The sequence below is a fragment of the Podarcis raffonei genome, chromosome 12, assembly GCF_027172205.1.
Source record: "Podarcis raffonei isolate rPodRaf1 chromosome 12, rPodRaf1.pri, whole genome shotgun sequence".
Classification (NCBI taxonomy): Eukaryota; Metazoa; Chordata; class Lepidosauria; order Squamata; family Lacertidae; genus Podarcis; species Podarcis raffonei.
In genome coordinates this window covers 22,988,833-23,013,176 of record NC_070613.1, presented here as the reverse complement: position 1 = coordinate 23,013,176, position 24,344 = coordinate 22,988,833, and the positions used below count along the sequence as shown (strand labels likewise).

At 43.4% G+C, this 24,344-nt stretch overlaps 1 protein-coding gene across 2 annotated transcripts in view; it reads right to left on the bottom strand.

Moving 5' to 3' along the window:
- The window catches only part of NEBL (nebulette), a 134,342-nt gene extending 111,590 nt beyond the window's left edge, over positions 1-22,752 (bottom strand). The window contains exons 1-2 of one of the 2 annotated variants that reach the window (XM_053359593.1): positions 22,352-22,752; positions 18,987-19,081 (exon numbers count right to left, since the gene is read on the bottom strand). In XM_053359593.1, coding sequence (XP_053215568.1) covers positions 18,987-19,081; positions 22,352-22,420 — 164 coding nt within the window. In that variant the 5' untranslated portion in view covers positions 22,421-22,752. The remainder of the gene's footprint in view (positions 1-18,986; positions 19,082-22,351) is intronic. The other variant, XM_053359594.1, reaches the window with a different exon arrangement.
- Between the last annotated feature and the right edge of the window lie 1,592 nt (positions 22,753-24,344).

Genomic DNA, 24,344 nt, shown 5'->3' with positions numbered 1-24,344 from the left:
AAAATTCTGCTGCCATATTTTTGTTTTAATGAAAATAAGAATGTGAGTGTTTTAAGGAAATAAAATGCTTTGAATGAAAGTTTTAAACACACATTTCAGTGCTTACTTATATTTAGCATACATAAAAGTACTCTGAAAGCCCCCAATTGCAACATTTGCAAGATGTCACTGCAGAAGATGTTAAGGAGGTTTGAGCCAACAGTCTTTCGACACAACTCTGAAAATCTATATTAAGATGTTAGAAAAGAATGCAGATTTCTGCCTAAATGTCTTTCAGCATAAACTTAGTAACAGTAGTGAGCATAATCCACTAAGCACAGCTCCTACTCAAACTTCAATGAAATAAGCTTGCACTGGAACAAAACTTGGACACAACCCATTTGTTTCAATTTACCAACTAAGTCATGCTCCAACTAGACTTATTGAAATTAATGCACTAGACATCAACCAATAGATTTAAATAGCTGTACTCCAAGAATGACTTAGCTGGATGCAACCCAGTGTATTTAAAGCTATACATTCATGTTTATAAATACAGAGGGGGAAATGTCTTAATGAGATTTCCATTTCCTTACTGTTGTGCATAGAAGCACAATGAAATAGATGCATGCCTATTAAAAGTCACTTTCAAACATGTTGTATCCTCCTTCATATTAAACATTATGAAGCAGAGGGGCACAGAGCCTGTTTTTATTTGCTACAGGGCTGGGTTTCTTTCTTAGAAGAGTATGTTTCAAAACAGTTTGTTTTCCAAAAGAAAAGGAAAAGTAAGGGAGAAGGAAAAACAGTACACAGTACCAGTTAGGCTTGTCTTCACAGCACCTTCTAAGTAGCAACAACCGTTTTAATGCTTTGAATCCAGCAGTGCACTTGGCAGGTGATTAAGGGAATGCCAACCTCAAAAATGAAAATACAAGCACAAATCTCTTGTGTTTCTCTTGCTAAGCTATTCATTTCCTAAGAGAGCATGTTGTTTAGGAAGTAATCCACAGGGAACCCACACAGCTTCAAGCCATTTCAGGATCCTCCCTTCCCAAAACATGAAATAGATGCATCAGACCCCACCTAAGAATGGCACTTATCCCATTTTTTTAGGCTGTTATTCGCTGTTGCCCAAAGCAATGAACAATTCTAAACAGACAACAGTTACAGTATTTGTGTTTCCTTCCTCTCCAAGAGTCTAAATGCCAACTTCCCATGGTGGATTCAGTCTTCTACTTCAAAGCAGAAGTGAGCTTAACAGAACAACAGACAAGGGTTTAAAGTAAAATGGAAGGTGAAATTGGATTACCCATGGAATAATTTTAGATTGTTAAAAACCTATTACCGGCTTCACTGTAGAAAGTAGTCATCTTTGACATGTTGCTTAAATGTCATGTTGACTTTCTAGTGACTGTTCGTCAACCTCTCTTTGATGCAAGCCCAATCCCGTCTAAGAGAAGAAGGTTCAAATGTTTTGCTTCCCTTTAGCCCTTTCTACCCTCTGTTTTGAAAATAAACTTTGGAAAAGCACTTTGCAAATACACAGGACATGACTTTTTGTCAGCTAGCACCATGAAAAAAATAGACAACTGGACTCAATCTGTTTTAACATATGCATTAACTTCACTTTTTAAAGAACAGATCACGGGCATGGAACATCCTAACACTGGTACAACAGCATTCAGGGATTAATATGGGGCAGACTCAGCAGAGCTCCATTTCCCCTTCCCCCTGCTTAGTGTACACATACATCATGGAAAATCTGTGCACGCCACCCACATTCCCTTCCGCTTGGTGCAAACTTTGCATGCTCAGAGGTCAAATACACTTTTCTTTAACCAACCAGTATTTGTTGTTGTTTTTCTGATGTCTTATTGATCTGCTTATTTTTGTTGCAATTTTTGTATGGTGTACACAACTTTTGTAACCAAGCTGTAGCTTATATATACACTTGCCCAAGGTTGAGAGGGAGTGCTGAATACAGACCTGGCAGCTATGCACAGACCTCTACATCTTCATGTTGACTTGATTCCCTGTATGCACATACACACACACACAGACACACACACAGGGTATTATGGCAATATCAGTATACCTTTAAATACCAGCTGCTGGGAATCACAAGTGCAGTGAGTACTATTCTACTCAGGTCCTGCTTTGCAGGCTTTCTATAGGCATCTATCTGACCACTGCGAAAACAGCATGTTGGACCAAATGGGTCTAAATGGACAAGGGTACTTGTCCAGCAGGGGACCGCACCTGCAATGGAATGGATCACGCCTGAAATGGAAAACCTCCAAAAATATTTGCTTATCTTTCAACTTTAATGCTTGTGCTTTGGTGGGTTACTTTATTATCACAAACCAGCCTGCTTCAAAATAATGTTTGTGGGTTACTAAGCAACTGTTCCTAAGAATTCCTGTAATTGAAACTTAAAAGCCCAGTGCAACAATAACCAAACCTAAAATGTAATTAACAAGTAGAGAGCAGAGTCATATTTAAAGAAAACACCTCAATAATCTATGGCTATAATAATAATAATAATTTATTATTTATACCCCGTCCATCTGGCTGGGTTTCCCCAGCCACTCTGTGCGGCTATAGAAAGAGGAACAAATCCAATTTAAATAATATTATTTTTTATTACAAAAGTACATGCATTGTCTCTTTTTTCAGGTTGTACAGTAAAGTCTTTTCTACAGATCAGTTACATTTGTTATGAGACATTAGTGTTGAGTACAGTATAAAGTTGGGGAAGAAGAGGGGGGAGAGGAGGAGTGGTGTGGTGAAACGTATTTTATATAGTGTACATGTGGGGTTTTGTGTCAGCATCAGCTGGGTAGGCTCTCTTTCTATTCGCTTATTACATTTCCTTGGTAGTGAGAGGGATTGGGGGAGCCCGGGGTATGGCTGGCTGTCTGTGGTTGGCTGCAGTGGGGCTTGTTTGCATTTGTGGGGGGGGGGGGCAAGTAAGCTAGATTGATTTGTAGGCCATCGGTGGACAAATACGATTTTATAATGACATTGTACCCTTTTATCACATACTCAATTGAACATCAATTACAGTGGCATCTACCAGAAACACATCTGAAACTTTGGAATAATGTTTTCCCATAGAAATCTAGGGGAAGTGGTGGGCAGCGGAAACATCTTATTAAAGGGGGTTGTGTTCTCATGTTCTTTCTCAAAAACTGATTTACATTTTTTTAAAAATTGTGGTTGTTTTTACATTTGTCAAATTAGGGTCATTAAAGAGAGGATGTTATCCTTTTAAGTGCTAACATCATTTGGCTTGGCATTACATGTGAACCTGAGCTCGTAGTTTTCCTCCTCCAAACAAACCATGAACAGTTAGCCATAAACAAACCTTGCATCATAGTTTATTTGGAGAAAGGCAAGCTATGAGCTGGGCTCAGACATGCAGCATGGCAGCAGTAGGAGCAGGGTAGAAGCAAATGGGCCAAAGTGCACCAGAATGCTTGCTCATTCAACCTATGCCTTAGTTTGGCTCAACATTATGCATCAGCCAAGTCTACGACAGACTAAGCTGTAGAAGTAGATGCCTCCTGACCTACTTCCCTCTAATGTTGTCAACATATAGCTAAGGACATGTTTATACAGTAGGTACCGGTAACTGCTTCACTGAATTCTGAACATGTTTCTATGGTTTGTTGCAGGCATAACACTTAAAGTCTAGTTGCCTGAACCCTAGTTAATATCCTAAACGTTGCAATTGTGAGTGCTGTGTGGACTGTTTGGACTATTGTATAGTGCCCCTGACATCATCCATCATCTATTATTATTATTATTATTATTATTATTATTATTATTATTATTATTTATTATTTATACCCCGCCGATCTGGCTGTGTTTCCCCAGCCACTCTGGGCGGCTTCCAACAAAATATTAAAAATACATTAAAACATCAGCCATTAAAAACTTCCCTAAACATGGCTGCCTTCAGATGTCTTCTAAAAGTCAGATAGTTGTTTATTTGCTTGACATCTGATGGAAGGGCATTCCACAGGGCGGGTGCCACTACCAAGAATTTAATAATAATTTGCCTTTGAGAAGGTTCCCGGGGATGAAGACTGGATATAGTGCTTGAGAGGAAATGGAAAGAGGGTCATACAAGAAAAAATAAGCAGAAGTAATACTGTGGTAAAATGCAAGAAATGAAAGAAAAGTTACATTTTACATGAGACATGGAGTTGCCACCAAAAGAACAGCAGCCCCATGTCAATTCTTCCCCTTTTCAAGATGCTGGTACTTTGGTTTGGGTCACTTAATGTGTACTGCTAAGTAGATTGGGCACCATATTGATGGGATTGGAACTGGATATTGTTAATTTACCTGTTGATATATTTAACATTCATGAAGTATAGCTGTTGAACTGTCAATGCTTTCACTGTAGTGTTTTATGGCTATTATGCTATTACTGTATTTACCAGTAAATCACATATTTTTCCATGAATTGTTTCAAGGACAATGCATTTGTGGAAAATCCAGTGTATAAATAAACTGACTGTGGCTGTTGCTGTAGAAGCTACTTCTGGGAGCTAGAGCAAACGCAATGAATAAAAGATACAAATGAAAACAGAGAAACAAACTGCTTCTACTCAAAAAAAAGATACACTGTGTAAAAAAGATACACTGTGTTCCTGAACTCGAATGGAGTTTGTGCATATGGCAGTGGTAATCTCCTGAGAATTCCAGGACAGATGTCATTTGCAAATGGGTAGAATAACGTGGCAGCAGCTCACTGGTAGATGGCCAGGACTCCAACTGTTGGGTGAGTTATCAGGTACCATTCTTCAGTCAGAAGGTTGGGAACCACAACTGCAGCATGAGCTAAGTCACTCCAACAGCACACCAACAACTGTCTTGTCCATTTTGCCCAAACTGCCTGTCTTTTCAGTCTGTTACATGGCAGTAGCAACCAGACCTGTGCAGAGGGGTGGGGGCAGCCAGGTATACATGCCCTAGGCCTCAGAGGACTAAGCTGGCCAGGTGGGGGGCACCAGGGACAGGCTGCTTTTCTGTTTGTGTTTATAACTTTTCTCTAACAAGACTCCTGCCCTGGGCCTCAGACAAGCTCTGTGTGGGCCTGCTACAAACTATGACTTTTGCTTTGGGGGAAGGCAGATAATTTAGTTTTCTAATTAGAAAAGGGCAATACATGAGTCTGAAGAGCACCTAATTGGCAGCAAAGCTCACAGTGTTGATTTAGGAAAAGAAGCTGGGTTATGCGAAGGGTCCAAAAGGTAGCTGGAATGTACTCCATTACTCTTTATTTCAGGATTTTGTATTTATCTGTGTTTTCCCTCTCATAATACAAATAATAATTAATGCCACAAGGCCTCCAAATTATTCCAGTTAAGATTCAACATTCCACTGCTAGACAAAGACCAACCAAAATATCTGTTTTCACCTACTGCTTCTCTTACAGTCAATTTATTTTTTTTTTAAATCATAATTTATTTTTATACACATGAACGCGGATTGTTCTGAGGACTGTGTATACTTTGACAATACGCACTTAGGAGTGCATAATACCCAGCAAATAAGTGAACAAATAAATATATAAAGGCCAGGATGCAAAGGTCTACATAAAGGCTTTCTGGTTTCTGCCCCTTCTAATGGGCCGCTCCCTATCCCTCCCCAAATCCTAGGACTGCCGAGAGGAACATTCCATGAGGCACAAGGAGCTTCCACTGAAAGACAAAAAATTGCCAATTGCTGTTTGTACACAGACAAACTTTGCCGGCAACCCCTCTTTGAATCCAGGCCGAAGTCTTATGTGCTACATCAAGAATTCTCACTTCAGTACTTTTCCATAAAAAAGCTTTTATATGAAATATTGAAACAAGTATTTTTAAAGAAAGGCATCAGCTATCTTTTCATTAACTCTTCACCAAAATTCACTCCCAGCTCAGCCTCTATACATGCTAGGGAGAGAGAAAGGCATTAAGCGTATGCATGCCTGTGTCTTGTAAAATTTTCTTAGCAATAATCCTATTAATAGATGCTCTTCTTGGAACAGGTTCACATTTAACTATTCCATTTTCTTATCTTTCAAATATAAAACAGCCAGAGTTTGCACATTATGTGGCAACTTGTCTCTTGAGTTTCGAACGGGCAAGGCATAGCTTTATTTCCCTAAACTGAAGGTTTTTAAGTCAACTTTTCCCCCATGTACAAAAGGAGAGAAAATCCTCATATTCCTATTTACAGTCCTCAAAAATTGGCAGAAACGGGTCTATGCACATCCAGTTCGCCCTTGTTCTAACACTTACATTTCCAATGTTTTTTTCTGCTTTCAAAAAATAGAATAATTGTAGCCTTAAAATTTCATTCCAGACAAGTGTTAAGTCTGTGTTTATTTTGCTAAGTTGGCATCAAACCAGTGCAGCTATGTGGAAAATGTGGTCACACTGAAAGCTTTGGGACATAAAAGCTTATACTCAAATATTCTCCTTATCAAGTGAAAAATTGAAAGGAATCTTGGCAACCATTAAAAAAAAGAACAGGAATTTGTTTGTTTAAGAAGATGAGCTTCAGCTTTTACTACACACTAACATTAAGCAAGCAATTAATACTGTTGACTATTCATTTCCTTTAACACAGGAGAGAAGGGCCTTTTTCAGTCCAAGGGCCACACTGCTTTCTCATCAACTTTCAGGGGCCACTGAATGCCAATGGTGGGTGGGGCCAGAAGCTAAAGTGGGCGGGGCAACTAATGTTAATTTTACCTTTCTGCAATCGTCTAGTTTCTACAAACACATTCACACAGATACACCTCCATATCCTCTATCCAGGCAAGCAAGAGTTCAAGGACACATGAAAGAACCTTCAAATAGCCTTCGCTGCACTCTTTTTGGCACCTCCTTAATTTCGTTCAGGCCAGTGTAACCAGACACATAGATGCTGACATGTTTCAACATTTTACTGTTAAAGAGGACCATGAAAGAGGACCATGCAGGGAGGCCTGGAGAGCTACATTTGCTCCCAGGCTCGAAGTTATCCCTCCCCTGGCGATTTAACACATGGTCTGAAGAGTTAGCATTATTTTCTATTAAAAGTTTTGCGACAACTGAGTGGTTGATTGATACACTGGCAAAAATCGGAGAGGTCAATTGATAACCCTTCTGTGGTATTTCTTACTAATTTCTTATTCTCGTGACTTCAAATGGAAGAGAGAATGTCTGATGCTCCTTTGCAATTCTTGAGTTTAACCTGCATTACAGTAAGAGCCCTCTGAATTGTGCAGATCCTTCATTGGACAACACAGCAGATGGTTCTCCCTTTACAACCGCAAACAGGGATGCATCTGTTACTCTTTGGCACAGGTGGACGGTCCACATGGCCCTCAGCCTAATTTCAAAATCCCTCTTCAAGCAATTACTGTATTTTTCGCCCTATAGGACGCACCGGCCCATAGGACGCACCTAGATTTGGGGGGGGATAAAGGGGAAAAAATTATTTTCCCCCCCAGGTGTGGGGCTGGGGCGGGGGAAGCCCAAGCTTCCCCCGACCCCAGCCCCCAGAACAGGAAGCTCTCCGCAAGCCGTGGGAGCCCAGCGCGAAGTCGCGCCGGGCTCCCACGGCTTGCGGAGAGCTGCGGGAAGCCCGCTCTGGGAGCTTGCGGGGCTGGGGGTGGGGGAAGCAGAGCTTCCCCCTCCCCCAGCCCCCAGAATGGGACCCAGAGCGATGCCAAAGCTGCATGCAGCTTCAGCATCGCTCTGGGAGCTTGCAGGGCTGGGGGAGGGGGAAGCCCTCTGCCAGCCTCCAAACCATGTCGGGAGACAGCGGGATGGCGGCGTTCCGCCTCCCCATTGTCCCCTGAGCTTGTGGGGCTGGCGGTGGGGCTCTTCTGAAGCCTGGAGAGTGAGAGGGGTCGGTGCGCACCAACCCCTCTCGCTCTCCAGGCTTCAGCGAAAGCCTGCATTCGCCCCATAGGACGCACACACATTTCCCCTTCATTTTTGGAGGGGGAAAAGTGCGTCCTATAGGGCAAAAAATACGGTAACTCGGAGCTTCTAGGAAGAGCAATCAGACTTATCCCCCAGCAGACTCCTGGGTAGGGAGAAATGGAAAGAAAGGGGATGTCTGCACACAATTTGCTCTGCCCCTTCCCCACCCCCAAATTGGCTTCAGCACCACCCATGCACACAGTCGGCTTGCCCCCTGAGGCAGAAATGAAAAGTTGTCCGTCCTTAATCTAGGTCATTTGGAAGGAGTGCAGTAAACAAGGGAGGAAGTTCCTTTTCTTTCATTAATTTGTGGGATCAAGCCGAGCCCTTACGCCACTGGAAAACCAAAGGGCTATTTCAGGCCTGTCGTTTTCAAGTCCTGTTTTGCAGAAACAAGTTGCCAGTAAGAGCCAGAACTACATACAACTACCACCTTGCATGCTAGACTACTTGCACCTCTTCTTTCCTGAAAGTTAAAAAAAAACCTAGAACAGCACTTGCCTACAGATAGTGAGAAGTTTTGCCCTAAATAGCCAGTATTTAGCCTTTCAGTTGAATAAACATTAGCAAACACCCCTACTAGCATTATGACATACCTATGCCAAACCTTGCATAGCAGTGATGAATTTGAAAGCTTTTGAAGAATGAAATACTATTGATAGAGGGACAGAACTGAATCTTAACCATGGACGGGCGCTTCAGAGACCACAGTGTTGTCCACACTAAAAGCCAGCTGAAACAGGAAAATAAGACCATGTTGGATTTGAACCAAGGAGCAAGTAGACTGAAATCATAGTTGGCTTGGAGGTGGGGGCAGTGGGGCAACTGTTCCGGATCTCACTCAAGGAAGAGTACCATATAGGAGCATAAGCAGCTGCCTTATACTAGTCAAACCATTGGTCCATCTAGATCAGCATTGTCTACACTGATGGGCAGCAGCTATGCAGAGAGGATGTCTGTCCCAGTTCTTACCTGGAAACACCATCTGAATGCACAGAAGCTATGACCCTTCTCACATCAACACTGACTCACAGTACTATATTTCACTGTTTTAATATTGAGGCATTCATTAATTCATTCATTGTATACTGCTCTTATTTGTCCTGTAAAAAGTCAACAATGTGCCACTACTGCTTTCTCCTCCCACTCCCTTATATCCCAAGGAAAACTAATAGCTTCAGTTAACTGCACTAGAAAGTGGGACACTGAAGTAAAGTATCACAGCCAATGAGAGCTCAACCATTTAAACTCTATATTTGATGTTTATATATCACATTATATATCACATTGATGAAATGCGAAAAGGCTGCAGTTAAACCAACTTTTACTCAGGGTAGTCCCACTGAAATTAATACACATGAATCACTTAGGTGCATTAATATTAATGGATGTACTCTGAGTGAAAGTTAGTTGAACAGATTGAAGGGATTGCTCAGTCAGTAAAGTATGAGACTTTTAATCTCAGGGTTGTGGGTTTGAGCCCCATGTTGGGCAAAAGATTCTTGGAGGTTGGACTAGATGACCCTCGTGATCCTTTCCAACTCTCTGATTCTATGATCTATGAACAAAACCCTAAGGTGTTGTATCCAATACTAGTCATGCACAGAATAGACCCACTGAAATTAATAGATTACTCTCAATAGGTCTACTTAATTGGATATAACCTTTACCTAAGAAGGAGTAAAAAGCACTTACTTCTGAGGGACATATAACACTGTTTATTTGTTCGTTCATTCATTCTTACCAAGTATCTTGGTAAGAAACTACAAAGAAAAACAGCTCATATGTTAAAATGACAGTTCTGTATGAAAATGTTTATAAAGTACTGTATCATCCAATGTAGAGTTGCTACCAAACTGGCTCCTGGCATGCTGGTTACATAATCAACAATTATAAACTCCCACTGCATTCCAAGACTCACAACCCTCACCTAAAGTCCCACCAGTCTCCATTAAAGTACTTTTTTCTTTTAAATTCCTGAGAGATAGCAATGTCAGTCTGCTGAGGCAAAAATGATTAAGACCCCTGTGGCTAAACACATCTCTGCAGCAGGAAAATTTATAGGCAAGAGCCCACTTTGTCATATGCATAAGAAAGCCAATGCCACAATAAATATATTTTAAGGTCCCAAGGGACGTGCTTATTTCAGCGCTTAGGATATTTTATGTCCCTTGTTTCAAGGAATTGTATTACTGGTTGATCTTCACTTCTCTACCTTTTTTTCTATTCCAGGTATTTAAGAGCTTAGCACTACTTCTGAAAAGATCATGGCCATCTTGAAGAGAAATCTGCCAGCACCAAGGTTGGCTGGCTCTAAGCAGAACCGATCTAAAACACAGAGGTTTTTAAGTTGGTGTGTTTCATGCTGATGGAAGCAAGCTTCCAGCCTGGGGAAATGGATATAACCATGTCTTTGTTGTATCTATTTTCTCAGGCCTTCTTTCATCAGCAGGTGTAGTTCAACCATCGAAAAGACCAACACCCATACTGAGTCATGCCACACTTCTGACTTCTGAGGCTGAAACCTGCACACATGTACCTGGACATAATCCCTATTCAGTATAATGGAACTAACTTCCAAATAAACATTAATTTATTATTTATTTTTTAAAAACTTTCATAAGACTTGCTTTTCCTAAGAAGAGCATCCAATGTGGCTTGAAGTCTGTATTCACCAATTCTTCATGTGCCAGTTTCCCAAGCCCTGCCTCCACATAGTAAAAATGTTAAAAGGCATTTCTATCACTGCATTTTACTAAAATTCTGTCTCATATGGGGGTATCAGGTAACAAAACGTAGCCTTGACCTGGAAAGGGAAAAAAAGATTCCTCCAGGCTCAAGTAGAAGCAGAGACAACGCTTTACCGCAGCACCTTAATCACGTAGTGAATCATAGGAGTTGGCTTCCAACACAATATTCATTGCATCCAGTCAGATCCCCAAGGATCCTAACGTTTTTAAAGCACATTGTAAACTCTTTTGCTTGTAGTGATGAAAAGATAAAGCCTTTAGGAGGCAATCTCTCGGATAACAGAAGCATTCTGGGAGAGGTCTATAGCAAATTGAGATATTTCCCTAGCCTACCTACTAACCAGAAATATCTCGTGGTCATGACTCCTGTTTCCCTTTCTCGTCTACGGCTGCACTGCTTTGCTATATGTAAAGTAAATGTGCAGAGGTATAACTCTATCAGTCATTGACTGACCTGCCCTAATTTTATCAAGGTATGAGGTGAGCAGAAGATGTATGGCAGTCATTTATGAGCTACTCAGACACTGCAGAGAAGGAAAAGGCAGACAGAAGGCCCTAAGGAAAAAGAATAGATGCAACATGAGTCTTCTAGGCCAGACTTCTCTAACTTGTCTAAAACATCCATCATCCCCAGCCATTGGCCCAGCTGGCTGGAGCTAATGGGAGTTGGGCTCCAAAACATCTGGAGGGCATGAAGTTGGGGAAAGGAGTTCTTGAAAATTGGGAGCTGCAGTCAAAGAAGGCAGATGGCCAAAGGCAGTAAAGGAAGTGAGAGGGAGAGTTCTCCAAAGCAGAGCAGATGCTGGTGGAAGAATGAAATTTGGGGCAGAGAACAAAGATAAAAAGGTACCAATAAGCAGGAACTGCAGAGGCCACTCAAAATACTCATCCAAATCTCCTAGTTTAAACTAGTGCTGTGCACTGGATTCAGCAGAAGCCTGAACCAAGCCAGGGCAATTTGGGCAGAACTGGGCTTCAGACAAATCAGGCTGAGGCTGTCAGAAGGTGTGGCAGTTGAGCAGCAACAGGGAAGAAAACAAGGCAGGCAGTCTCTGCAAGCCTGTTTGTGAAAAGGGCTTTCAAACAGCCCACACTGTGCTCTGGCTGCATGTGGGGAACAGCCAAACTTAGCAGGGTTGAACCCTCCACTCACCGTGTTCCCTTCTGGGAACACATTGGCAAAGCAGCTCCTAGCCGAATTGCACCCTCCATGGGCTTAATCCTGTTGGCTGCTGTGTGGGTTAGGAGGAGCGGAAATGAGCTGTAGCTTATCCTTACCCCACCCCCAACCACAGGTTTAATCAGGGTTTTATAAGCTCTGATTAAACATGAAGGTATCATAAGGAGGTGGTAGGAAAGGCTGACTCCCAAATCAATGTGGGGCTTGAATCTGGGTTGAGCTGACCTGAGATCAGACAGCTAATCTGAAATTGCAGGCTGGTCCCTGGATCAGATGGGGTGCAGCATGCACAATCCTAGTTTAAACATCTCAAAACAGACTAGATAGCCCCTTAAGTAGATGGATCTTCACTTGAAACTCCAACAGCACCAGATCTTTTTTTTTATATACTGTATGTATATTCTGGCGCTACTGAACTGGCAGGGTATGACCTACATGGCTGTAGCCATAGGCACCACATTTGTGCAACTGCTATCCTCTAATAACAGGAAAGGCTTCTTAAAAGATTACATTGCTGCAGAGCAAGTACAAAGAGATCGTCTCCCTGCCCAAACCAGAATTTCTGCATGCCAGCATTCAACGTTCATCATTTTGCTGCCATCCCTTTCAACTCAGGCAGGCTTGAAAAGCACTTTTCATTACCATGCTTTAGTAAACAGGTCATTTTTGCTTCTGCTGCTTTGTAGGCCTCCCCAAAATAACTTCACCATTTGAGTTTGCAGCGCCACTTACTTTTGTCCTTAAGCTCCAGTTATCCAAACCACAAACCCAGAGGTAGTACTCTTTCATTCACACAGACACACAGAGTAGCATTTACCCTGTTTATTCTCTTCTGTGGAAGAGAAGAGAGAAATTTCTGAGGAGGAAGGGGGGCAGACATGGGTTTCATCCACTCCAAGCATTCAATGCTCATTGCTTCCCTCAAAGAATCCTGGGAACTGTAGTTTGTTAATGATGCTGGGAATTACAGTTCTGTGAAGTGTGAACTATGTTTCCCAGGATTCTTTGTGGGGAGAGCAATGTGCTTTAAATGTATGGTATGGATGCGACCATGAACAATGGAGAAGGGGGAAAGAACTGAAGAGAGAATAAAAAATATATGGAAAGAAAATGGAGAGAGAAGGAAAACTGGAAAGACTGGCAGATAACGTAGCAAATACCTAAAGCTGAGATAACAAATCACTTGCCTAGAAGCTTTGCCATAGAGGCTGAGAATACTATCCAAGATTATGTCACACTCATGGTATTTAGGGGCGCATTTCATTCACCCAACCATAGCCACTAACTTGCCTCACTACCATTCTTGTCCATTTTGATTGATCCAGAATATGGCTGTGTACAACCCATAAAGTTTTGTGTTCTTATGATCACAAGGACAAAACCTATGAAAATGCCTGTCCCGAGATATTTTCACCAGCCAGATAAACCACTTCCCCTCATCTGAAGAATGGTAAGTGGAAACTCCTTTTTGTCATTAATCAAAATCAGCCCAGCTCCTCCTAGAGAACTTTCTTACTCCAACTGGCTTTTCAGAACTGACTGCTTTTAATGAAAGGTCTGGTGCCATGCTGTTTTTACAGTAAATATTTGTAGGTTTTTAATATATTGTGTGTGTGTGTGTGTGTGTGTGTGTGTGTAAAATTATATTAATGTTTAATTGGATTTTTTTATGATTGGAGTTTCCCCCCCCCCTATGTTTTTAGCTGTTCTTATTATATCTGTAAGCAGCCTTAATTCCCCAATAGGGAAAAAGGCATGGTATAAATAAATATATATATATATATATATATATAATAATAATAATAATAATAATAATAATAATAATAATAATAATTATTATTATTATTTATCGTTAAGATACTTCTGTATATTTTAAACTTGAAAGGCCTCATCATAAACTATCCCTAAATTTCAATGTGTTACTAGAAACAAACCTTTTGAATGATATTGGGTGATATCAAAAGTCAAATTTAGCCTATGGCGGCATGTAAGTGCCTATCATGAGCTTAACACAAGTAGAGGCAGCTGTGGAAGTTTGCATGTTCTTCTTGCAGCTGCTGTAAGAAGTGATGCTGGTGTGAAGAAGCCCTTCACCAGTTTCTTCTTCCCTTCCTTTTTCTGAACACCTGCTAGAATCCAGCATCAAGACAGGTTCTTAATTAGTACACTGTTTCCAAGGCCACGCTCACAAATTTCCTGCTTTTGCACCAAGGCGTTGCACCATTAAAGATGTTCAGATGTTGATATTTAAGCATTTTGAAACACAGCACACCTTTTTCTAATGTAATTGAGACAAAGCCCCCAGGAGAAAAGCTCTGAGTGCTATGGTTAAGATAGCAACTGATGAGCAGTAATGCAAATCTTATGATCTCATCAGCTCACTAGAATAGGAAAATGCACATCTCATGGGCAATGCAATTTTATAGTCCCATTTCATATTCAAAATGGGAATTTTCTAAGTTACACATACCAGCCATATGCACAGCTAAAATCTATTTTAAAAATCCAATAGAAAAAGAAAAATAAGAAATATAACTTATGTCTTTTGCAAAAGTATTTTAAGAGTAAAAAGACACCTGACAACCGGGTTAAAAAGTATAAGAAATCAGATCAAAGTGTACACTATTAAATAAATTCATTGCCAACACTAATAATTCCATTGGAATAATGGAGATATGTATTTTGAACATTAAGATCAACTATTTGGCCTTCAACTCATTAAAGTGTTTATAGTACAATTTTAGGGTAAGTTAAAGGACCCCTGGACAGTTAAGTCCAGTCAAAGGTGACAATGGGGTTGCGGCGCTCATCTCGCTTTCAGGTCAAGGGAGCCGGCGTTTGTCCACAGACAGTTTTCCAGGTCATGTGGCCAGCATAACTAAACCGTTTCTACCACAACAGAACACCGTAACAGAAGCCAGAGCACATGGAAGCGCCATTTACCTTCACATTGCAGCAGTAACTATTTATCTACTTGCACTGGTGTGCTTTAACTGCTAGGTTGGCAGGAGCTGGGACAGAGCAATCCCCGTCACGGGGATTCGACCTTCTGATTGGCAAGCCCAAGAGGTTCAGTGGTTTAAATCACAGTGCCATCTGCACCCCTACTTTTACCTTTACTTTTAGGTTATAAATCAGTCTACTCCAGCCTGGAAGCCACCTAATATTTTGAACTACAACCCCCATCACCCCTGACTATGGATCACGTCAGCTAGATTGTGTAGCTACAACAATGAAAGGGCATCAGGTTGGGGAAGTCTGGTGCAAAAATTCTTTGCACACCTAAAGAGACACTTATATTTGTTTGTATTTATTACATTTTTACTGGAGAACAGTTCAGTTGCCAAATGCATTCAGCCTTCATTTCCAGCATTCCGACTGCATACTAAACTCAACCGTAACGTAAGTTTCCTACTAACACTAAAAGGATCAAGCTTTTTTTTTAAAAGCATTACTGTAAACAGCAGCTTGATGTTGTTTGGGCAACTACATGAAAAAGCAAACAGGTAAATAAATCACAAGCTGGAATGGCAAGTCTCCTTTTCCAGTGATTAAAAGAAAGCCCTGTTTTCTCTCAGGCAAGAACTCATCATGCATACAAACAAGAAAACTCACTTAAACCTTTTTAAATCCGATTTGCTCCAAAAGGAGGGATAGGAGTGCACAACTTTGATTGTGTTTGTGCCCATTCTTATTTGAAATTCATTTAAGAGTAGTCTTAGATATCAGGCATCATGAGAAGGCAATTTGAAATAAATCATTTTATACTGATGCTATTTGGAGGGGGGGGGAGTCATTCTACTGCAGCCCTCTAGATGTTGTTGGATTCCAACACAGCTAACATGGATGATAGCAGGTATGGTGCAAAAAACAGCTGCTGGGCCACAGGTTTCCTATCTGTGCACTAGTATAAGACTAATTACCCAATAATTCAGTGTTCTGAAGGGAGGAACTCTCAGCGCATGGAACCAAGTACAAACATGTGTCTGATTTTATTTATTTCTAATATTTATATTCTACCTTTCAAGGCACTATACACATATATCCACAATACAATAATTAAAACTTTGTTAACATTACAACAATAAGACAGCAGCAACTGGAACAGTACAAAGCAGAGCATACTAAAAAGTAGTTCGAATTTTGTTCACAAGCATGAATCCACCATCATAAAATGTCCCAAACAAACATGATAAAATGGGACTTTTTATTTAAAAAAAACATAACTGCTGGATTGTTGGACTAGGACCTGGGACACAAGGCTTAGGGTTCAAATTTCCACCTGGCCATGAGGCTCATTGGATGACCTTAGGCCAGTTACAACCTCTTGCCTACCTTGTTGTGGGATTAAATAAGGAGTGGGGAACCATGTACTCAGCACTGAGCTCCTTGGAGGAAAAGATGGGATATAAATGCAATAAACAAACAAACAATATATAAAATTGGCATAGCAGAAATGGTAAAGTCAGTGGAAATGGTCAGGTAAAACTAGCAAGGAGAAATGCTGAATGTCCTGGGCAAATAAACTGAGGTCTTTTCTGGTGCAAAAGAGCACCAGGTTCAGTGACAGGCAAGTGTCTCTTGCGAGGACATTCCACATCCTCCTTCCTGGCCACTCAACTTCACCACCAATATTCAGAAAGCAAGGAGGCTTGGGAAACAATTACAACCTGTGGGCAGGCTCCTCTGGGGGAAAAGTACATGATCTAAATTATCTAAATAATCAGGTCCCAAGTTGCTTATGTCTTTAAAAAGATAAACATCAGAACTGTGTCCATAAGTGGGACAACAGTCTGTGTAGTTTAAGAACTGGTAATACGTTTTCCATATAGCTGGCCCCAGTTAGTAGACTAGCAATTGTGTTTTGAACTAAATTTAGTGTTTGAGAAATCTTCAGGTTACTGTCACAGTTACACCAAGGCTCTGGCAGTAACCAAAGCATTGGTAACATTGGCCATAAGAACATAAGATGAGCCTGCTGGATCAGACCAGTGACCCATCTAGTGAAGCATCTTGTTCTCCCAGTGGCCAACCAGATGCCTGTGGAAAATCCACAAGCAGGATCTAGGCACGAGAGCACTCTCCCCTCCTATGGTTTCCAGCAACCAGCATTCAGAAGCATTACTGCCTCCAGCCAGGGAGGAAGAGCATAGCCATTACAGTGGTGCCTCGCAAGACAAAAAGAATCCGTTCTGCGAGTCTCTTCGTCTAGCGGTTTTTTCGTCTTGCGAAGCAAGCCCATTGACGGATTAGCGGATTAGAACTATTAGCGCTATTAGCGGCTTTTAGCGGCTTATCGGCTTAGCGGATAAGAGGCTTAGCGGCTTAGAAAAAGGGGGGGAGGGGAAAAAACCCGCAGGAACTCGCAAGACATTTTCGTCTTGCAAAGCAAGCCCATAGGAGATTCGTTTTGCGAAGCACCTCCAAAACGGAAAACTCTTTCGTCTAGCGAGTTTTCCGTCTTGCGAGGCATTCGTCTTGCGGGGCACCACTGTATGGCTAGTGGCCATCAATAGGCTAGGTTCTCTTTGTCCAGGAGTAGCAGCAGCCAGCACACCAGCCTTAGTTGGTAGAAAGTACTGTGCGCCACAGATGCAATATGGGCATCCAGTATCAAAGCTGAATCTAGCAGCATCCCCAAGTTGCAAATCTGATCCTTCAAGGGAAGTGCAAACCTGTGCAGAACAGGTAGGCCACCATCACTTCCTTGGTGAGACAAACTACACAGCTACAGTACATGCCCACTGTGCAAAGAGGAATTCACAATAAAATAGAAATCTGCTATAATCGAGATATTGCCACTACCAAGCATGAACATGTTCAAGCACCCGATACCAAGGGATGAGCTGCAATAAAGCTACATAATTGAAATGGATGACAAGTTCCCAGCAGGCATATGGGCTCTTGAAAAAGTGACCACAATATCTGTATACTCCTTTTTTTTTATTTATTTCCCCAAACAATAATACTTTGAAAAAATAAATCTGACCCCCAATTTCATTTTTACTTCAAAAAAATCATCATCACTCACAGGCAGACCAATAGGACTTCCTGCTGCTTCTGCTTTTTGACTGAAAGAGATAAGCCTTTGCTTTAGCCCACCACAGCTGAGATAGAGAACCTGCAGCCTGCCAGATGTTATCAGACTCCAGCTCTCATCACCTTCAGCCAGCAAAGTCAATGGTCAGGGGTGATGGGAGTTGTAGTCCAGCAACATCCAGAGGGTCACAGTTTCCCCATCCCTGCACTAAAACCTGAAAACCAATAGATGGAAATTAAGGCGCACTATTAAATGTGGATTTTACAACCACAATCATGCCCCATTCACGTGCTATGATATCACACACACCAAATTATTTGTATTTAGACAGTTTATATATGATGTATGTTTCAGAAAATAAAAATCTAAGCAGTTTACAACATTCTGTAAACATCACAAATAGAAGTCCAAAAAAAAAATAATGGGGGAAAATCCACATTATAAAACAATACAATTAACAATGAAACAGGACCGCGTCTTCAGCGTCAGAATAAAACATTACACAGGAAAATCAACTACAAAAATACAATGAAAATTCCACATTGTTCATCTACTAGTACCGTAGCCCATAACATGTGGAAAAAAATGTTGCTCATTTTCAAGTACACAGGGAACCAGAACCAACTGAGGCTTCCCACAATATATACTCAAGTGTTTCCCTCTCTCACAGCACAAAGTAGACCAAAAGTACACATAGTGACTCCACTATAATTTCATAGGTTTGGATCTAAAGAACCATAAGCAGAATGAAACAAATATTATTCCTGCCCTTCAGTGAAAAAGGATAATACAAATTGTGGTTTATAAACTGTAGTGGGCCATAAAAAGAATGTGTTTGTGTAAAATGAGGGACTCCTCTGGATTTGGGGTCACTTTTTCCAAAATAACCCTTCCATGGGTTAAACCCAATGTGCTTTTGCCCTTATCTATGCAAGTAAACACCCAATGTAATGATGTTTTAACTTTTACAGTAACATGTGCACAGTGTAAAAGTCTGCCCAGACATACACCCTTTTAGATCCAGTAGAGTTCTATAAAACTAGACGATGTGAGACACTTACGCATTGCAGTAGGGTTTCTTCTCATACCCTTTGTAGTTGTTCATGTTTAGAGCCATTTTGCAGACCTCGCAATGGAAACATCCTTTGTGCCAGTACTGAAAAAGAATTCATAGTGTTACATATGGTATCACTGCCAAAATTTGCCATTTACACATTGAAAGAGGGATTTCCATTTTTTAAAAATTCTACTAATTTTACAGAGTTTTACTTCATTGTGCAAATCAAAACCTTTTCAATATACACATGCCACATTTTCTACACACATTTTAGCATTTTTCTGGTGGCAGTGACTGCAGCTCAGCACAGCCACAAGGAAACCAGAGGGGGCAGGGGGTCTTCATCCGAGTGACCTCTGGAGGCACTAACAGCCTCAGCTAGTTGTGGAGTCTACTGGGAGGTCCTGCCAGAAACTGAACTTCAAATCGGCCAATCACAGCCAGTCCAGTGGTTTGCAAGCTAGACCTGGGGGAGCTAGTCTCCACTCAGGTCCTCCTCACTGTGAGTGAGCAGCATAGTCAGCAATGGATGTTCCGCCCACCCTGTCTCTTTTGGCCCTGCCCAAAGATAAGTGGACAACGCTCTAGCATGACCTTGCTGTGGAACTAATTGGTATTCGGGACCAGGGAGAAATTTGTCTGCAGACAAATTGTGCCTGTCTTAAGGTTTTGCCTACCTCATAGCAAGAGTCACAACTTTTGGCGCAAAAGGTATTGGGTTGGACCCTTAGTCAAAACTGGAACAAAATGTTTAAGGTATCCTGGTAAAGGGGTCCATGGGGAAAGTTTTATCCGAAGGCCCAGACAGGGGCTAATAGGGCATAAAACTTTCCAAGTGGCAGCCTGGCGGGTCTGCCCCATTTCATCTGCATTGTGGGGCGATTCTTTAACCCAGGATCTACCCTAAAGGATTAATTAGTCAGCAATTGAGCTAGGCTGATTCAAGATATACAGTGGACGCTCGGGTTGCGAACATGATCCGTGCGGGAGGCACCCGCAGCTCCGCGTCTGCACACATGCAGGTCGCAATTTGGTGCTTCTGCACATGCGTAAAGTGCATGCGCGAGCGCCAAAACCTGGAAGTAACCCCTTCCGGGTTCGGCACAGTGCGCAACCCAAAAATGTGCAACCTGAAGCATCTGTAACCCAAGGTATGACTGCATACTCAATGCCTAAGACAAAGCCTGTGATCAATAAAATTGTGGCTATTTTAATCCCAGTTAACATCGGCACACTGCACCTGGGCTTAGGTCCAGACTAACAAAGCAATCCTAACCATGTTGACTCAGAAGTAAGTTTCCTAGGTGCATACAGTTGGTATTGCCACCTAAGCTAGTTGAAACTGGGTCTCACTGAAACCAATGAGGCAACTTGGTCATGTCTTAACTACATTTCCCACCAACTTCAATGGAAACTGAATTCAACTGACTTAGCCTGACTGGATCCAATCCAAGGCCTCTTTCAGCCAATAAACACTCACACCCTATGAAGCAAGTGACAGAAGTGCCATTTGTCTGACTTTTAAAGTGAATGATACAGCCTGGGCATTTTTGCTATTACATATGTCAAGCCCAACGTAATGGTGACTCCCTGAAGATTTAGGATGTCATCATGTCATCATTTAACTAGGTGGGCAGCAGTTTATTTAAGTGATAAGTCACATCATCTCCTTAGCCTGTCACACATCCCTGATGACCGCAGCTTTACCTTTCTAAGTTTAACACATACATACACACACACCCCAAAAAATTGGTTCTGGGTTGTTTTGAGTAGCAGAAGGAAATAAGGCTTCTTTAAGAAAATCTTTCAGCAAATACCCATCCCAAACACTGCATAAACAAATACCACCCATTAAGCCTGTTTGTGCTTTTACAGAAACTGCCTCCACCCTGAAGTCTAAGAGGTGCCCATCCCCTTTTGGGGAGTTGAAGGTGCAGAGAAACGGAGGCATCTGACACAGCCTCAATGCTTTGCGGTTTTCCTTCAGACAAACGTGCTTTTGTGATCACCACCACCACGAGGAGGGGGACAGGAGACCTCATTTCGGAGAAATGGGCATGCCCGGGATGCTGATGATGAGCCTCACCCCCTCCTGTGACTTGCCTGTCAGTCACACCGCCCGAGCTGGCTGCAGTTGCGTAAGAAGCTGCCGTTGTCAGAAGCATCTCCTTCTGCACTGCAGCCCTGGAGGCGATGGAACCGCGACGAGTCCGGAGCAAAGGGACGACTCACCTTTAGGGCTAAAGAGAGGAGGGCGAGGGGGGCGGGCAGCTTCGGCCCTCATTTCCCTGGGGGGGGGGAATACCCGGGGAGGGATGGAGGGGGCTTTCCTCCACCTACTGCGCTGCCTGCTGTGAGCATTATCCAACCTAGAGAAGCTTTCTGGACGGATTGAAAGGGGACCTGACTAAACCCCTCACAAAACTGACGGCCGGGGTGGGGGGGGCTGTATCCAGTTTAATCTTGCTCCGCCCCCACCGCGGCGGGCGCGCTTCGCGATGCGTCAGTGGCTGGTTGACACGTTAATTACCGTCTGCCCACCCCGCCACCGCCGCGCTGATTAGAGGAGGAAGGGGACGAGGCGGGGGAGGAGCAGCGGCGCAGATTCCGATGCACAAGCAGCCGCCCAGGCGCGCGCTCGGCCACCTGCGAAGCTTCCCGTTCCAGCCTCTCATCCCACCGCAGCCCGGCTCCTCAAAGCGGGCGGCGGAACCGAGCCCAGCGCCAGGCCACTGCGCGCCTGTGCGTCCCCCACGACCACCGACACCTCACGGCTCCCCGTTAACCCTTCGTGGCGCTCCCTCGCCGCCGCTGCCGCCGCCCCACCAGCACCACCTTGCTCCTCCGCTTCGCCCCCTTCCCTCACGCGCCCCTTCCGTGCTTTTCTCTGGGGAACCGCAAGGGCAACGTTCAGCCCGCGCTTAAACTGGAAAGGCAAGGGTGGGGGTGGAATTAGCAGGCTCTGGCTTTTTATCATCATCATCATCATTATAACTATTATTACGTTTTGTTACGCTTCCCTTTTCACCCCTCACAAGTGCAAGTGGCGGACACTTTTTCCCGTCCTGGGTGGGGGAGTCAAGTTCAAGGGGCGGGAGGAAAACGAAGGCACCCCGAAGCCCTCTCTCCTCACACACAAAATAAAAAGCGACGCATTTTCCGATTTTTTTGAGAGAGCAGCAGGCACTTCTTCAAGCAGGTGAAGCAAAATGACGCTGGGCAGCGAGGGGAGGGAGGCGAGGGAGTTCAGAAGCAGCTCGTGAGGGGAGCTCCCTTCTCCCCTCATACACACACACACGGGTCGCCCCTCGTCCTGCTTCCCCTCAGCCCTCTTCCTGTTCCCCCCACGCACCCCGCCCTCGCGCGCACCTTATCCAGGCAGTTGACTTTCTCGGTCGGATAGACGACTTTGCCACAGCGGGCGCACTGAGGGTTCATGGTCGAGCTGTCGGCGAAGCGTCCCGGCGGAAGCGGCGGCCGCCCCGAGCTGCTGGGGCATTCCCTGCCCGCCGCCGCGGCGCTGAGCAGCGAGCGAGGCGGATGAATCGCCGGGCACTGCGGACTCTCTGGCAAGGAAGGTCAGCGGCGGAAGCGCGGCTCCAGCTGGCGGCGGCGGCTGCGACAGAGGCTCGGCAGCATGTGCAAGCGAGTGGGAGGGGGAAAACAACCGCTGCTGCCTGGAGCCTCCTCCGCCTGCGCCCGCCTCCGCCTCGTGCCTGCGCGCTCCGCTCCTCCAGCAGAGAGCGAGAGAGGGAGAGACCCGCCGCGCTGAAGGAAGGGGGCGGGCTGCTCCCTTCGCCGCCAGGCCTCTCTCTCTAAAGAAGAGGAGGACCCCCGGAGCAGGTGGGGGAACGTGGCCTGGCCTCTCTGCTGCGATGGATTAGCCATCAGGGCTCGAGAAGAATGGAAACGTAAGCATGGATAAGTTGTTGCCTTCCAAACTTATCATGAGGTGGGGGAAATTAGGGGAGAAAAAAGGATTCCCTGATATCACCTTCCAAGCTCCAAGGATCTAGCCTCCCAACAAGATGTGTTTGCAAACCTCCCCCTACCAATCCTGGTTTGATTGATTGATTGATTGATTGATTTCTATACCGCTTAATATATTAAAAATGTTTCTAAGCCGTGTACAAAAAAACCGGAGCAACCACAGGCAACTTAAACAAAATATTACAAAAATACATACGGTATTGCATATAACAGTATTATACAAAGCTACTTCTGTAGTGTGGCATGCCATCACAATATCCCAGTGATGTGAGATTTCAGAGGTTCCAGGCACTTATCCAGGGTTCGTGTCTTTTTGGAATGAGGCACTGGGAAGACTGTGGCGTTTTTATTATAGGTGGTTTATTTATACATATATACAACCTGATCCTATGATGAAGGGGTTCGCAGCATTAGCACCCCAAAAGGGTCTTGTTTCTCCCATAGGTACAGCCTTGGATTTAAACAGAAAACAAATATTGCTCTGACACTCTTCAGCTTGCTGCTTTAACTCTAGGTCACATCACTGCCACTCTGAACTCTAAATTCAGGATTTCTCCCTGCCCATTTGTCTTCTCACACAGAGCCCCCTTTCCTTGGTTCTCTTAATGGCCCATCACCCAGGCAATCACTTCAACACAAGAAGTTAGGCTGGTTTATATTCTAACACTTGTTGGATCCAGGGGCTAGAAGGATCTCGCATACAGCCTGCTTCCTCCCTCCAAAACTCATAACAATATATAAATCAGTATCAAATCATTTTCCTTTTGACACACCCTCCCTCTCAGCCTTCTGGTTCTTGTCCAGGGTCCAAACAAACTATCAGGGGTGCAGTTTGGTAATTTTGGGGAAAGCTTCAGCCCTCCAGGTGCTGGTGGACCTCAGCTTCCATCACCTGGTTCTTGGCCATGATGGCTGGGGCTGATGGGAGTTTGAGTCCAACAATATTTGGAGGGCTACAGATTCATCACTCCTTTTAGATCCTTGGCCCAGCTCATTAGGTGATGGTACTTTTTGATTCTGCTGAGTTGGGCCTGGACCTCTGCCCTGATTTCCTGCCCTAACAGCACTACTATTGGAGATGTTTTAGCATCCCCTGAGCAGACCTTTCACAGTCCTGTACAATTGTACCATTGATGATCACTTGTGAATCATCACTTGACAACTGATGGGTGATCAAGGACTTAACAAGCCGACACAGTGTCCCTTTGGCTGCAATACTATATAGACGTTTCTGGGAGTAAGGCCCACTGAACTTCATGGTATTTGCCTGCAAGGAAACATGCATAGGGTGCCACTGTTAACCTCTGGAAAACTCTCTGGAATTCTTTTTTAAACTTTGTTTATTTAATAAAAATAATTGCACTTCTCGTTT